At 43.0% G+C, this 17296-nt stretch overlaps 1 protein-coding gene and 1 long non-coding RNA gene across 2 annotated transcripts in view; one reads left to right on the top strand and one right to left on the bottom strand.

Annotated features, from left to right (window-relative positions):
• Positions 1-2100: 2100 nt before the first annotated feature.
• On the top strand, positions 2101-7628 carry LOC113624338 (uncharacterized). The gene is made up of 2 exons (XR_003434306.1): positions 2101-2214; positions 2560-7628. It is a non-coding gene; the product is annotated as an uncharacterized LOC113624338 (long non-coding RNA).
• The window catches only part of IL12RB2 (interleukin 12 receptor subunit beta 2), a 67859-nt gene continuing 52677 nt past the window's right edge, over positions 2115-17296 (bottom strand). The window contains exons 10-15 of the mRNA XM_027114026.1: positions 16792-16890; positions 16543-16701; positions 12329-12466; positions 9468-9558; positions 7005-7104; positions 2115-2687 (exon numbers count right to left, since the gene is read on the bottom strand). Coding sequence (XP_026969827.1) covers positions 2148-2687; positions 7005-7104; positions 9468-9558; positions 12329-12466; positions 16543-16701; positions 16792-16890 — 1127 coding nt within the window. The 3' untranslated portion in view covers positions 2115-2147. The remainder of the gene's footprint in view (positions 2688-7004; positions 7105-9467; positions 9559-12328; positions 12467-16542; positions 16702-16791; positions 16891-17296) is intronic.

Raw genomic sequence — 17296 nt, 5'->3', positions numbered from 1 at the left:
TGCCGCCACTGATCTAACAGGAGGCGGAGCTCAGGCAGTAATGCCAGCGATGGGGAGCGGCTGTAAATACAGATGAAGCTTCGCTCGCTTGCCCGCTGCTCACCTCCTGCTGTGCGACCCGGTTCCTAAGAGGCCATGGGCCGGTACCGGTCCATGGCCTGGGGCTTCCGGACCCCCGGGGTAGGGGAAGAGTGACTAAGATGGCTATCAGGTAATCAAAAGGAAAGTAAATATAGGAAAAGCAGGTATTGCAAGAAAGAAAAGTTGGCTCTTATTGTCAAGAGGTGATAGGTTGGCCTGCTTCTGAGGTGGCAGCTTTGTCATGGCCCATTGCAAACAGTCAAGGGGCTCCACATCCTGGGTGCAGACAAGCCAGTACTGAAGCTGCTGAGATGCAGGGAACCATGGTAAGGGAGTGCTACACAGCAGCTAAATAGAGTAGAATGGAGATGTAAGGAAGAAGCTTAAGCTTTTCAAATTAAGCTCGGAAGAACTAAACGTGTTAGTCTGGAATAGCAGGAGGCATGGATGAAGTGTTGAACAAACAGAGCAAATGCTCATTTCAATTTCTAGAGCTCTGAGGGACATCTGGTAAACCAAAGCTGCCTCAGCTCCAGTGTTTGAGTGGGATGGTGGTAGGGTGTATGACCCAGGCTTGACAGGGATTTAAGAAAAAGGTTTCTGGACCTTTCATCCCATTTGTTTGCAAAGAGTACTATTAGCATGTAGACTAAGAGCCTTCTCTATCAACTTAGCAGAAGTGCCTATAGTTAAGGGATAGAGGCAGTGATGGGTGAAGGGAGGATGATAAGCCAGAGGCCATATCTTTAAAGTTTTCCAAGTTCATGCTGGGGAAAAGAGAATTATCTTCCATGCTCAACTTGAACTGTCTGAGGACCAGCTCAAGAGTTTTCTTGAGGAAGGAAAGCAGGATGCCTTCAGAAGGGATGACTTATGAGTGCAATCTAGGCAGTTTGGTCTTAGACCCTGAGGTAGCCCTGGTCCTAAAGGCAGTATCAGCTGCAGCAGAAAGAAGAGGAAACACAAGGGGTCAGAGAAGCTTTGGCCCACTCTTTTACAAGACATTGGATTTCAGAGAGGGGAGGCTGCTTGCCCAGGGTCCTACAGTGGGTTTAGCAGTAGCTTTCCACCATCAAGCTGCTGTCACTGAAGAAGGGTGAAGGCAAAAGAAAACAAACGGGCAAAACTAAGGAAAAGGTACATTCTTAGGCTTCTACAAATAAGGACAACCATGACCATCTTGGGAGCCCTTTTATATTGGTGTTCACTGGGGTCTTTTATGCCTGCATATGTAAAACTAGGTCGATCTGTTTTGAAGGTACCCAGTAATTCTCACTAATATGTCCATCATTTAGAGTTGTGCTCTCCAATACAGTGGCCAAGTGTCATATGTGACTAATTACAATTAAAAAGTCAATTCCTCAGTCATACTAGAGATACATCCGTAAGTAATCAATGGCCAATGTGGTTAGTATCTGTTGGATCAAACAGGGCAGCTATACATAGAACATTTCTATCTCAGGCCTATTGGACGGTACTGATCTAGACATAAGACCTGGTTTGTAGTAGCTGCTTTATAAGTTGACCCTTAAACAATGTGGGGGTTGGGGTGCCAACTCCCCTGTGCAGTTGAGAATCTGCATATAACTTTTAGCTGGCCTTCCTCATCTGTGGTTCTGCATCCATGGGCTCATCCAGCAATGGATCATGTAGTACTGTAGAATTTATTATTTAAAAAAATCTGTATATAGGTGGACCCATGCAGCTCAAACATATTATTCAGGGTCAACAGTAAATAGTTGTTGGATGAATGGTCCTCTGGACTGTCTGCCATTGCTAGTAAGAGTTTTGGTTTCCACTCTTGCCTTTCTCCTTTCTGGCCAACATAGCCAAGAAAGTTGCAGGAACCCAGATTGGAGTCTCTAGGTCCACACAGCAGAGGATGTGATCTTAAGGCTCTGGAGAAGGCAAGATGAGGTATCTTGAGATGAGATTCACCCTGAGTTGGCTTGCCTGCCCTCTAGCTGCAACCAGACGTAACAACCACTGGAGCAGGTGGCTGGGGAGATGGGGCACGCTGTGCCACTTGGAGGCACATCGACTTTCCAAACTTCAAGCTTTGCCACTCAGAGCATGAGGGAGCCACACCCCATCTTTAACTGATCCAGAGTCAACTTTTTACCACAGGAGGAGGTGAGTGGGTGAAGGGAACTCGAGGGGAAAATGGAAAGAGAGATGTGCTGAGGCAGTTCTTCCCAAGGGTCAGTTATGGGAGGCTCACGTGAAGGGAGATAATCTATGTTGGAGGGTAAGTAGCCCTCATGGGCAGGAAGGTAGTCCACTGGGAGGACTGTCGAGGGGCTGGCTGGGTTTCCCGGTGTTGAGTCGGGGCCCTTGCTCCCCAGCACCTTGTACAGATCCACCCCTTGTCCTGTCTCTGCTGTGAGAGCTCTCGGAGGTGGGGGGCTCGAGGCACTGTATCCTGTGTCTTCCTCAGAGGTATAGTGACCTTGGACTCCTTGTCCCTTTTCTGGCCAGTTGGGGTGATGGGAACGTCTGAAGGCTGGGGTCACTTGGTGAAGGACTTTGTTGATGACCAGGATCTCAGGTTCCTCGGGAGTGGGCCAGTCTGTCAGGAGCCTATCCAAGGCCAGCTGCGTCTCCTCCTGAAAAAGGGGAGGAAGAAACTCATGTGGCTATGTTGAGTAAGTAGCCATGACGACCGACTTCTCCAGGGTTCCAAAAGGCCTGGCAGCCTGCACTGCCTAGTCAGCTCGAGGTGGAACACTGTGGGCCTTTACTTTGTGAGGTAAGAGAAGCAGTTAACATTGCTGGGGAGGCAGACAGGCAGGAGCCATGGACTCCTGTCAACCCCAGCCAGTGAGCGATTCGCTACCCTGCTCAACCTTCAACTAGACTTGTTTCTGGTGAGTCAAACTGCACCAGCTGCTTTTCCTCTAGCAGAGAGGGTACGAGGGTGTGCAAAGGAAGGGCTGAGCTTGCATCTGTCTGGGGATGAGGCACAGAAGAATTTAAAAGGGTCACACTAGGGCTGAATCCTGAGAGATGTATAGTATTTTCCAGGTAAGGAGGTGGTGGGCAAGGAGAATTGGTCTATTCTGGAACCTGCTAGTTCTTAGGACAGACACACTGAGGCTTCAGAAATAGAAGGAGGTCACATGTTGAAGGGACTTTTATGGGATGCTAAAGAGTTTGGGCTTTGATACAACTACTGAAGGTTTTTTGTCAGGGTAATATCCTTGTCAGTTATGCTCATAAGAAAGAACCCTCTGGAATAACTTTTTTGGAAATGATGTTCATCCTTTCTTCCCTACAGCTAATTTCAGTTGGTACTTTTCTTGCTTTGTCTTTCTGGACATCTAATTGGTTACCAGCTCTTCAGTGTCATATTTTTCCTTTCCAAACTTATTACTGATTCCTGAGTCAAGTTCAAGCACTTTATTAACATTTCTTTTTACAGGCTTTATTGGGCTCTCTTTACGTCCTTGAAACTATGTTTTATGCTGACTGCTTGATCTTTCTGAAGCAGATCTCCAAAGCCTGCTTTCATGAAGCCCCTAGTGACTGTTCCCTCCACTGGATTCCTACAACAGCAAAGAAGCCACCTGTTAGGTTCTTAGCACAAGAAGCTTTATGCTGTCACTTTTTTTTTTTTTTTTTTTTAACATGTCTGTAAGCTATCTGCAAGTAGGGACCATGCCTTAAGGGAGGAGGAGAATAACAAAAAACAGCATTAGGACAGGGCAAACCCTGAGGACTAGTCCCAACTCGGAGACTCTACGGCTTGGGAAAACTCAGTCTACCTGTCTGGACTTTGGATCCCTCATCTGTCGGATGCCAAGTTGTGCAAGAATGGTTTGGTTTGGACTGGCCTCTGATGTCCCCACCCTTGCCTTGAGCATGGCAGTTGTCCCCAAAGTGAATGACGATGCTGTCTTAGGGTAGACTTCTGCAAAGGGCGCTGAGCAGCCAGAGGGTACGTGTGTACTTTTCTTTCGGGAGCCTGCTTTTTCCCTATCGCTATGCAAACTGGCCCTGGCACATTGGTCTGGCTTGGAACGTGACTGGCAGCGGCCAAAGTGCTGAGACCACTGCTATGGAAGAGATCTCACTGGATGAGGATCACGTTGTTTTCACAGTGCGAGGCTCTGCCTTCTTGAAAGCTCTGGCAGTATCAATAGAGGCTGTTCCTCAGAGCTTTTACAAAGCAGCCCCCCTGGCTGACAAGTCCTGGGGCAAGGCGTCTTGGACCACTAATAACTCAGGTACATCATGGAAACTATTTTAAGCTTTTACAAGCTCAAAATAGATAACATCCCAGTGATCCCCTTTATGACTGGGCCTTTCCCTCTAGAGCTTTAAGACCCATGGCATTTTAGCCACATTTTAAGAAATGGTAGGGGGATGTAAAGTCTGAGAACTTAAAGCACATTTTGTTGGAGGTGAAAGACTTGTGTTTCTGATGTCTGCCCCAGCCTGTCACCAGGAGAGCAGTTTGGGTCTTTAAAAACAGTCTACCCCTTCAAGGGTCAAGTGACATGGGGTTCTGAGGCTGCCACAAGGCCATCATAGATGGCATGTTTAATTTTTTTTTATTTTCTAATTTACTGGTTATTTTTGCAAAAGAAATATATGCACATAGTTTTGTAAAAAAATTTTTTTAAGTTCAAAGGGAATTTGTAATAAAAATTAAGTGGGCTTCATGCCTACAGCTGCCTCCCCAAAGGCAACCACCATTATCAGTTTCATATTTAGGCTTCCAGAAATATCCTGTGTACATGTTGGAGACTGTGTGTGTGTGTATAAAATCATCTTTTTATACAAATGAGAACCCACTTTAGACAATTAGTACAAACTTTGCTTTTTTTCACTTTTAAATATATTAGAGATGTTAGACACATATAGATCTCATTTTTTTTGAGTAGGTGTGCAACATCCTGTTGTACAGATATACCCAAATGTTTAACCTAGCCCCCTGGTGGCAGGTTACGTTACGGCTTCTATTTATAATGCTGCAGTGAACATACTCATACTGTACAACTTTGGGCATGTGTATGGCAATTTCTGTTATTTTTTCCATGTGTTACTTTCTCTAACTCTTTGTCTTTCTCAGCATCTCTTCTAGGCTTTTGTGGGCTCTTCAGTGGCTCTGCATGCCTCTGTATCCCCTCGTGTCCAGGCAGTGGCAAATAGAGGCCATGATGCCACAGCTACCAGCTTGGGAGCCAGGTGTCAGCGACTGACCCAGAGCTGCTTCTCACTGTGCTATTTCAGGCTTTTAGGACATGGGACTGTGGAATCTCCGCATTGGAAGAGAGAGATCTTAGAGCTCAGTTGATTCAGTTCCTGGTACATGAATCCCCTCTAATACTAGCAGTGGCATCCTTATTGAGTGCCTTCCCATAGGTCATCACAATATTGCCACCAAGTGAGGGCCCAGTGTGTGAACACCTCTTGAGTTAGTCTGTTCAGCTCAGAGGTTTTGACTGCTGGAAACACACCCCTCAGCCTGTGCTTAAGATCTTTTAGAACGTATAGTATAATGGAGGACAGCACATCCTGCTTGTATGTGAATCCAGGGTCCACCTACAAGCTGACTAACACTGGGCAAGTTACTGAGTCCTCTGTCCCTCACTTTCCTCATCTGAAAAATGGGGATAATAATATTACAATCTCATAAAGCTGTTGTACAGATTAGGTGTTAATGCATGAAAATTTTTTTTAAGTGCCTGGCATAGAGAAAGTAATGTATGTTATGTGTATATATAAATGTAAATATATTATTATGTAATACTGTTGTATATCATATATAATTATATGTCATGTATAATCAAATATATATCAAACATCTATCATATATACGACATATACACGCACATACATATACTGTTATTATTATACTGTTCTTGCTACTGTAACTTAACAGCAACAAAACTCCTCAATAGACAGAGGAGACTTCAAGTGTAAATCTTCCTGGGAAGAAAATGAATGATCTTTGCCTTGTATGAGCCATGTGCTTTACATGGCATCTTACTTAGTCTTCACAACAATATACATGAGAGATATTGTCAATTCCTATTTTACGGAGGATAAAACTAAGGCTCATGTCATCGGGCAAGCGCTCAAGGGTCATTGACATAGTAAGTGGCAGAGGTGGCCTTATTTCAAAGGCATTAAACTGCGGTGACTTAACTTCCTACGGAGGCAGACATGGCTGGGACCAGCTCTTTCTCTGAGAGGCGGCTGGTACCACTGGCTTCTGGATGAGGCATGGGTGACTGAAGAGAAGAATCTTGGAGGAGGAGGGCTATACGATGCGAGAGTGCGGGGCTGCCGAGGCGCCGGGTGATGGGAAGAATGTGGGCACCCCTCTCCTCCCCTTCAAGACCCTCCGTCAGAGACAGACCCTGCTGCCCGCTGTGAGCTGCTCTTCCCTCCTAGGACTGTGGCAGCCGCTCCCTGCGTGTCCTTTACTCCCAGCACGCTCATCTGCAGCTGAGCAACCTCTCCTGCCTTCAAACCTTTTCCTTGCACAACGGAATGACTTACTGGCTTCCTGCCAAGACCAAAATAGTCTGGGCTCTATTTATCTGTTCTGTGCTCACACAGGACGGGGAACATCACAGTAAAGCTTCAGTGCTCTTGAATTTGGATGAGCCAATGCTCAGACTAGTGCTTGGCAAATATATTTGCTTTTAAAATTTCTTTTGAAGTGAGCTGAGGTGAGGAGAGGAACAGAAGGCATAGAGAGGAATGAAAAGTTATGGGTCTTTTAGTCTTGGTCATAAGCTTCAGAAAATTCCTGTGCATGGGAGTGATGACTCCGATGGTAACCTAGCACTCGTGATAAGCAGCTTATCCATAGGATCTAAACACTGAGGTTTCCCTGTACTACAATGAAAGACTTAGATGTACTGATCACCAGAACCCCATCGACTGACCACTAAGGCTTTATACCTTACCTCCACAATGGGATATTTCTTGGCCCAAGTGCTATTCGCTGGGTCTGGAATTTCTTTGCTACACCACTGAGGTCTGAGGGCCAAAAGGAGAACAAATACCCTGCAGGTAAAGAAAACAGTGACATGGGTTAAGTGGGCACACGGTGGCATGGAAGCACAGTGACTTCAGTGTAGGGGTATGCAAATGAGTAAAATGTAAACACTGCAGGAGAAAGATGATGCATCACCCAAGTCTGGACTAGTTTTCTGTGAAGTTTATAGATGATAAGGACTCGTGGTGCAACCACTTAGGGTTTGCTAAATAAACTATGGGACTTTGGCTCGGTGTAATGTTTAGCTACACTAAGCAGCCAAGCACTCACTCAACAAACGTTGATTGAATCCTTAATGTATGACCAGCACAGTGCCACATGCTGGGGATAAAGCAGCAAACAAGAGGACATGGTCAGTACCCTTGGGGAGATTACTATTTATATTTAGTAAATTAGAATGTTTATAAAGAGCTTGTAATGAAAACAAAATGGGATACAGGTGGTATAAACAGCTTGGACATAACCAATTAAAAAAATGCCAAAAAAAATACCAATATGGAAATATCCAAACTATTAAAGTAGTTGTATTTGGCGATCAGAGGGTCTTTTTATTTCTTCTTCCCACATCTCTGGGTTTTTGAAAATATTTTAAAGTGAGTTTATTATGTGGAAGAAAAAATCCTAAAAATGTTTCTCATATGCATATGACAACTATTTTGACTATTTTTTAAAAAAATTTCAAGACCAATATGAAGCATTTTTAAAGACTTGGCTTTAACACACTTTGTTTAATAAGAAAAGTAAGCTTCTGGGACGTGCTCAACCCTTTGAAACAAGAGATGAGGCCATGTGACTAGGTTTTTTTCCAAAGAAATGTGAGCAGAGGTACCTGTGACCTAGTATAGATCATGCAGGTGAGGAAAGTACCCAAGGGATGGTGGGCCAATAAAGTGGAAGACAATTAGATCCCTAAATGACAGTGTGGAGCAGAGCTGCCAACCAATCTGGATGACATACCTTAGAACTATTATATGGGAGAAAAATGAGCTATTTTATTAAAGCCACTATATTTGGGGGCTCTTTTTTTTTCTTTAACAGCAGAAGCCTCCACCCTAACTGATACTATTTCCCTGAAGAGAGGATGCATGTGATCCTAGTTGACTCTTTGAGTTCAACTTTTTCAAAGTCTACCTAAAGAGAGCTCTGCTTTGAATTATCACATATGGGGGAACTTCAATAAATGGAAAACCTTTCAGACAGGTTCAATGACTAGTAGAATGACTTTGAGCTAGTTTTATTTTGACCTCTTCTCCTACATTACACAACATCTGAAGAAAACTATTGAATAAGTAACTCATTTAAAAAATTCTCTTTACCAAATAATACATGTTTAAAGAAATTTTAGGAAATACAGTTAAATAGAACTAAAAGCACTATGATTCTATCCCCTGTTATAACCACCATTAATATTTTAGTGTATGTCCTTGGAGCCCACAGTATTAACTGCCGTCCAATACCCATTTTCCCCTCTTTCTTAGAAAGGGGACCCTGATGTACTGGGACAACAATAAGCCCAGCTAAAAGGCCACAGTTTTAAGCCTTCCTTGCCTCACCAAGTTCTGGCGAATGAGAGGTAACCTAAAGTGCCATGTGTGACTTCTTCATGTGTCTTGAAAAGGTGGGTGTGGGCACCTCCCCTCTCCCTGTAGTTGTAGAATGCAGGCACGATGGCCATAGTTCCTGCAGCCATTGTACCATGAGGTGAACTTGATGATGAAAGCCAATGTCGGGATAGTGAAGCAGAAAAAGAAGGAGCCTAGGTCTCTGATGACTGGGGACCTCCTACACCAGCCGTTACCTGAGTTTACTTACTTTACCTGGGTGAGAAACTTAGCTCATTTGTCATATTTTTATGTTACATACAACCAAATTAAATGCTAACTAATATAACTTGCGTGTCTGTGGGCACGTGTGTATGCACTATTTTTTAAAAATGAAAGTACATGTTTTGCAACCTGCTTTTTAAAATGTAATATAGCAAATATTCATACCATTTAATTTTCTTCTACATCTTTAATGAATGCATAGTATGCTGTATAGCATGAAATATACTGTGATTTATTTAACCAATCCCACGTCGTTAGGCATTTAGGTTGCTTCAAATTGTTTTCCTTCTATGAACGATACTTCAGTGAACATAGTTGCCACTAAATATCTGTATATACCTATGATATACTTAGATGGGAATTGCTAGGTGAAATGTTTAATATTTTTTAAAATTAAACATATACTGTCACCCCAAAAAGGTGACTATATTTAGTGTGCTACCAGCGATGTAGGAGAGTAACCATTTTTTTGACCCATAGCAGCAACAGCTATTATATGAAAAAAAAAAAAAATTTACCAAAGTTGGCAGGTGTAATGAACTTACTTTTGCCGGAAGCAACGCACTGAGAGAACGCCCACCATGATGACACCCATGCAAATGCTTGGTGCCACAAATGTGCTCCAATTGGCTTTACCTGAAACGAAAAGTTAGCATACCCTGTGACTGAGTTATCGTCAATGAACATTTCTAAATACTGACTGTTGTGTGAACCCGCTGGGCTTTACCCACAGCTCCTGGATAGCTAGACTCAGGAACAAGGCCAACTCTCTTTCGCCCACTGAAGAAGGAAGAAAGGGCCCAAAGGGGCCAATACTAAGGTTCAAAGGAAGGAGCTCCAGCCCTACAAGGGCTTCTTCCTCTAATAGGTGCAGAAGGAAAGGGAGTGTGGTATACAAAGCACTGGTTGTGAACTGGAAGCCCTGGATTCCATTCCTAACTCTGCCGCTGACTGATGTGTGGACCTCAGATTCCTGATCTACAAAAGGTGAACGATGACATCTACCTTGCAGGTTGTTGTGAACATTAGAGATGGTGTATTTAAAGGGCACAGCCATGTACTTGAACAGAGGAGGCCTCAAGAAATGGTAGCTATTAATTTTACCAAACCATTGGATAAGCCCTCTGTCTACCTAGGGTCTTTGAAATTGTTCTGATTCCTTCCTATGACATGTAAATATTTCACTACGTGTTGGAATTTTTCATTAATTCATCCAACATGTATTGAATGTAAACCATGTAACAGGCCAGATTAGGTGCTGTAATACACAGGTGAATGGGACATAGGCTCTGAAGACAGTCCAGGAGACAGATGTGTAAACACATAAACAGTAAACCATGATGCCACGGGATACATGTAAAAACAGCATGTACAAGGCTGTGTCACCGAGAACAGCATGGGAAATGGCTTCACGAGCAGCTCAGGAAGGTTTCCCAAAAGGCAGGATGTCAAAAGTTTAGAGTCGGATGGCTAGGAGTTGGCTAAGTGGACAAATTAGGGAAGTGCAGACTAGACAGCAAGCACGGAAGGAGGAAAGAGCGAGTGCTTCAGCAACCGCAAATAGTCTGGCCTTGCTTTCCAGTATGAATGATGAGTATGCGGCAGACAACAAAGCTAGATGGATGAACAGGACCAGGTCGTGCAGGGCTTGGTAACAAAGCAGTTTAAATTCTAGCTTGAAAGCCCGTGGGGAACCACCGATGGGTTGCAACAGGAGGTAGAATGTAGCAACAGGGATCTTGTAGAAAGATTCTTCTGATAGAGTGAAGAACAGGGTGGGAGGGAGGGTGACCAGGGGCCACTAGCGGCCAGAGACCTGCTAGCCCCTGTGACAGGGGCTTTTCCCAGGGCTGAACAGGGGAGTTAATGCAGGAAACCTTGTTACCACCCCACACAATCGGCACAATCTGACATTTCGTTAGCATCTGCCTTTCTTTCCGGGCAGATGGGACGAGTCTGGAGTACCAGGAGTAGAAAGATGCTGAGTCCTTAGTCCAATTAATTGCTCACAAGTTAACTTTCATGGGAGTGCTTGAGAAGAGGGCTTGTCACTTTCCCCAGTGGAGGAGTATCTGGCATAGAACAACAAAGCCCTGAATGATTAACTTGATACTCCATGTCATAAAGCAAGAACAGCTTGTTTTATGCTTAGAGCAGATGCAAACAGGGGCTGCCAGAGAGAAAAGCATAATTTAGCCAGTGGAGAGAAACTCATGTTAGCTGGGTCACTTCGTCACATACTCAAATTTAACTTAAGAAACTCAAATCTGTGTCTGATTTGTAGTTCTGCCACTTGCCACCTCTAAGACCTTGGGTAATCTTTTTGTACCTCACACCTGTAAAAAGGCATCATAATCTCTCATTCTTTTATTCATTTCGTATTGAGTGCCTGGTAGTATGGCCAGGTACAGGCATGTAAAGCAGTCACATTACTTGGTTGTGGGCAGGATTAAACGAGTAAACGTATGTGTTACATGTGTTGAATTGTGTCCTCCCACCCCCAAAATTCATATATTGAAGTTCCAACTCAGTAAGTACCTCAGAAAGTGACCTTATTTGTAAATAGGGTCATTGCAGAGGTAATTAGTTAAGACAGGTCAGGCTGGAGTAGGGTGGCCCCTAGTCTGACATGACTGGTATCCTTGTAAAAAGGGCAATTTTGAACAAAGAGAAACACACAAGGAAAACTTTAAGTGAGATGAAGGTAGAGATCTAGAAACCAAGGAATGCCGAAGATTGCCCCCAGTCGCTAGGTGAGAGGCGTGGAACAGATTCTCTCATAGCCCTTGGAGGAAGCCAACTCTGTTGACACCTTGATCTCAGACTTCCAGCCTCCAGAACTGTGAGGAAATGAATTTCTGTTGTTTAAGCCACTCAGTTTGTGGTACTTTGTTACAAGAGCCCCAGCAAACTGATGCAGTATTCAAAGAGCTTAACACAGTGCCTGGCACATAACTATCTGATATGCAGTAGCTGTATTATTTTTGGGATTATTCTCATCATTCATTGAACAGATATTCATTTAACAAGTACTATGTGCTGGGTGCCATTCTAGACCTTGATGATAGAGATTAAACAGATACTAGTCCCTGCCTGTTGGATTCAGAGTTTTGAATAGGGGTCAAGTATAGCGCATTATGAAGGAAATATGGATGTGCATTTGGGAAGGCTTTCTGGAGGGGGCAACATTTTTGCTGAGTTTAGAAAAACGAGTAGACACTGTCTCCAAGCAGACAATGTAATGGTAGGGCACTCTGGTTAGAGGAAATAGGAAGGGCAAAGGTATAGCGGCAAGAAAGTAATTAGTGAATTACAGAAAATCTGATAATCTCCATATCAAGGAGTGGGAGTATACTCCTGTGTAGGAATTCACAGTGGACTTGCCCTCTCTAAGGGTGGTTCTTACCTTGCAGACAAAATTCTCTTTCATTTCCTTGGGGGCTTTCACCAGCAGCTGTCAGAGCTGTCATCCATAGAATGTATGTCACTCTGGGCCGCAGGCTGTCTATGGGATGAGAATTTGGGGAGACCCTATAGGGAATTTCTGAAAGGAAGATAAATATAAAGGTTAAGGCACAAATTAAAGGAAATATCTGAATGTGGGCTCTTACTCATTTTTATTTGTTAATGCTTCATTTAATTTGAAAGAGGAAAGCACATTGCTGCTTTAAAGTAGTCCTAATTCATTAATACTGAACACTTTAAAAGGCCCTAGGCACTGTCATTTATGACAGCACCACTTCACAGCATATCAGAAGAATTACGTTTTTTTCCTGTGGTAAAATCTTTTCAAAGAATGTTTATTATTTTGCTTTTGAAACTATTTAGCGGTAGTAACTTCTTCTATTTCCTATGACTATGATGTTTCCGACATTTATCAGGTATATTTGAGAACTCCTGGGGAGGAGACTAAATGTACAAATTATTTTCAACGGAATTTTTTTTTTTTTTTTTCAACGGAATTTTTAAGCAAGCTAAGTTTAGCAATGAATGAAATAGACAGTTAATAACATTTATTAATTCTGACTTTCTTTTTTATTTTTTGGTAAGTTCTGGGTACTGGTCGTAGTGGGTTTAATCATTGATCTGCTTCAATTTGACATAAAATCTAAAAAATGAGAACAATGGTACTTAGATTTATTTTGGTAGTTCAAGGCTAGACTGTCAGTTCTTTATGCTTTTAACACCCCTGCAGGTTCTCAGCAAGTAAGACTTTGGTTTTTGAGCAATGTGTTGATGCTGTTTTTTTCCTCCAAGAGATATGAATATCGGTAGCCTTTAGTAAATAGGCAGTCTCCTCCTCCACGGATCTGCTGGGTGTGAGTTTTGGAGTGACCTCTCAAAAACTGAGGGGGGCTATAGAATCGAGGCAAGAACTTTGACAGGTGTAGCCTACTGGTTTGCTCAGCAGACCTGTGTGTGTGCTGGTGATCAAAGTGGAAACTAGAACTCAGCACTTTGTGCCTCAACATTAGTTACTGTCTCACAAACCCCAGGGCAAGTCAGATCTTGACCCTGTTTGCTGAATTTATTTCAACAGTCACACATATTTATTGAGTGTTTGCCCTGGACAAGGCACCAAGGCACAGAATCTGCCTCAAAGAGTTCACCATCTAGTAGGGAAAACAGACCCCTTACACTCACTCACCCCTACTTACTATGTGTGACCAGCAAGATGGAACCCTGTATTATTGCATCCAATATTATTGCAACCCAATTATTGCATCCTTTGCACCCAAAGGAGCTGAGGCCTGAGCAGATCATTTAACAGCTGTGACTATCAGAGCAATTTCTATATTTTACATCCTTTTGAGAAAAAGTACCATGTGGAAAATTCCCAAGCCTACTTTAACCTGATGAAATTGCTTGCACAGACTTCAGCTCTATGATTACACTAAAATGTCTCTTATTCCCAAGGCAGGGGACTAAAACAATAATTTGGGAGAGACTTTCTGCTCATCTTTCTGCCGCAAAGCATAGGCGAGCATCAGGGAGTCAGTCGTCCAACTGTGTTAGGGCATCCTTAACTCCAGGAGTGAATGAGCCGTTGGAATACAAGGGAAGGAGTTTGAATGATTTGTTGGGCCAAAAAAGTTTACACGCAAACACAGATACATGCACATGTGTATATTTGAAGAATAAAAATAGAAACTATGGGGGAAGCCAAGAGGAGGGTGATGGTGTCAGCAGTTTGGCTGGCAAATAGGTTGAGGCGAGTAAAGGAAGAAAGAAGTCATGCAGGAAATACTGGTTCTGCTGCCTTGTCTGGGCTGTGATCTCTGGCAGAGATAAAGGAGGCCATTCTGTTCTTGGATCTGAAACTTTAGGTTTAAGGTGGTTAAATGACAAAGGCACCAGTTTAGGGAGATGTGATGGTTGCCAATCATCTGAAAGGTCACCAGTAAGAAGGTCAAGTGGTACCAGGCAAAACAGCTGCATGGCGCCTGGAAATCAGCTTTTATCTAAACATCTGCATTGGTTTGACAAAGCCCACGGCAGTATTAACCCATTTGTTACTCAAAAAATACTATTTTTATTAAGCACCTACTGGGTGCTTGGCTGTATTATAGGTAAGGGGGAGACAATGGTGAGCTAACTGCCATGGCTTCTGCCCTCATGTTGGCAAAAACAGCCAAGTGATAAGTAGAATGTGTGTGCCCATAGAGCAGTGCACATGGCAGTATCAACAAACTTCCAGAGGAGTGGCTGTGGACCCAAATCACCTGGGGAATGCAGATGCCCCGCCCCAGGGCTACCCCGCTCACCTGCCCAGGCAGGCAAAGTGTTCCTACTGCACCCTGCTTGTGCTGTTAGGGGCCGTGACAGAAGACGCCTCGGAACTCCATCCTCCTTTTGCTGATGTGGAGCCTCTCTGCTTTCTTTTTCCCTCCTCCTCAACCTACTGCCCTCTACCACTCTCTAGAAATGGCACTTGTGGATTTGCCAATGATTTCTGGTTGCCCAATGCGATAGTAGGTGTCAGTCCTTGATTACAGCACTTACATATCACTTTTGTGTACTTTTCCATCTCCCTGGGTGCACTGTGAGCTCTCTGAAGATAGGGAACAGGTCTTTGTTCATCTGTAAGTGCTAAAAGGGAAACCATCTAAAACTGGTACAAAACAGGGCTTTGAATCTGCACCTTCTCCCCTTTAAACTTATTTTAAAATACCCTTACACAGATTTTAGATTCATCAGATTTGGTGCAAAAAAGGTAGGTAATTTCTTCAACATCTACAAGAGCAGATTTAAGAACCATCTAACCATGTTGATCTTGTTGTAAATAAGTATCTTGGTTTAAATTCTGTCAAAATGAAAAATTGGGGGGGAGCAAATTTCATATGAAGTATTCCAAATGGCTCATGACGAGATCAATTGATTCATCACCTTTGGTGCATTTCAGAACTGACCCCGACAGTGGGGAGCAGTGCTGTTCAGTGATCTGCTGTATTTAACAATGGTGGATTATTAAGCTGATTATTGTAAGATCTTACAGTGGAATACTATAAAGCTGTTAAAAAAAGAATGAGACAAGTCCACATGGATTGATGTGGAAAGATCTCAGTATGCATTATTGAGAGGCAAAAGTAAGGTGCAGATCAAAATACAGATGTTTATCCCAAATGTATGCTAGTGTATGCATTAAGTTTTTTTCTGGACGAACACACAAAGAACTGCTAACAGCCTAAGTATGGAGGAAGGGATAATTTCCACTTTATATCTTTTTGAACTATTTGAATGTTTTTCTATATACAAGTATTATTTATGTAATAAGAAATTAATTAGCTTTAAAAGTCATAACTTTTAGAGAAGCAGTACTGCAGATCTAAGGTCAAGAGAGAGGACCAATTCCTCAGGTTTCCCAGGTAAAAATCACTCTGCAGGCAGCCCTCTGACACCTACATCTCAGGCTGGCTTTGTTACATTCTTCTTGGACCTAATAGTTCTCACGAAGGAATAAAATGGTTGCTTCTTTATGATAAATGCTCCCGAAAGAAAGCCAGCTGCCTATGAAATACTAAAGGGAAGCTCAAGCCAGGAAAAACAAAACAAAACTGAGTAAATCAAAGATTAGAACATTAAATCTGGCAAGTGACTTGGAACTGCTCGGTGAACGAGTGATGAAATCATTTGAGATAATGCTCCAGCCAGAATTTAATTGCTTTAGTCTTACAGCGTAATTACGGGTCATAAGGAGTTACTTAAATTGTATTTTATCCATTTAAGGAGAAAATAATATGCTATGATGATATTTGCAAGTGTGGTGATTCGAAGATTCTCCAAATGCATTTCCTGCAAGCCTCAAGGGTCTATATAATAGTATCAAAGCACACTTATTGCTTTTTGAAATGCTATCTCCCCATATGAGTAAGCTCCTTGAAAGCCTCGTCCAGTAACTTCATTTCTTCAATTTGCTTGGCACGTAACACATATTCAGTAACTTTGTGTGTGTGAGTGTGTGTGTGTGTTTAGATGTCTATTTTTCTTCATTCAATTAATTTCACATATATTTATGGAGCACCTCCTAAGTGCCAGGTATGGTGCTAGCACTTGCACACCCTTGTGTTTTCCCAACATCTAAACAAGAAAGACCCTGCTGGCTTTGTTTCTCACACATACCACAAAGCTGAGGCTGGGAATCGGAGTCCTGTTCCTTCCAATATATCCTGTAATGGAGGATGCAGCCCATTTGCTCCCGGGCTGGAATTTCGTTCCATGAAATTAAAATGCTCCCTTTTTCCTCTGAGATGGCATTAATGTGGGGGCCACTCAGTGGTGCTGTGAAGTAGAACACAGGAGGCTTTTGTCACCCTCCAAATCCAAACCATTAAACTACAGCAAAATTGGGCAAAAGGTCCCAAGACTCACCTTTGTGCTTAGAGTTACCCCGGATGGAGTTGCATCCTCCCTGGTCCCCTGAAAGTGCATGCACGCGGATTTCATAACAGATGTAGGGTTTTATGTTTTCTGCAAGACATAAAGACAGACGCTACTCCGGGGGAAACAAGGATTTAAAGAAAACCACACAGACAGCTTCTGAAACAAAACTCACCTTCAAGGAAAAACTTTGACTTTTACAAATAAATTATTTGCTGTTTACAGAAAAGTAAGGGTGGTGTTTTGCAGACATAGCACCGGAACGGCTCTTCTAATTCCCTAGATGCTTATCAGGCTCTGACAGGGCAACATGGGATGACACATTCAGGCGTGACTAATCAGGGGTGCTCAGTGCAATCTACCCCTTGTTCCCCCACTTCCCCCACTCCTCGTACCATGTTCCACTCAGATCTCAGTTGTTTCACAGCTTGGAAGATTAGGAAGATACCTGGGAATGTTAATACTCCTTCCTAGCTTTTTTTTTTTTTTTTTTTTT

Source organism: Aethalodelphis obliquidens, unplaced genomic scaffold (assembly GCF_003676395.1).
Source record: "Aethalodelphis obliquidens isolate GAN/ISIS:26980383/991018 unplaced genomic scaffold, ASM367639v1 scaffold13, whole genome shotgun sequence".
Classification (NCBI taxonomy): Eukaryota; Metazoa; Chordata; class Mammalia; order Artiodactyla; family Delphinidae; genus Aethalodelphis; species Aethalodelphis obliquidens.
Note: the sequence above shows the minus strand (reverse complement) of the source record. Positions and strands in the feature narration are given on the sequence as shown.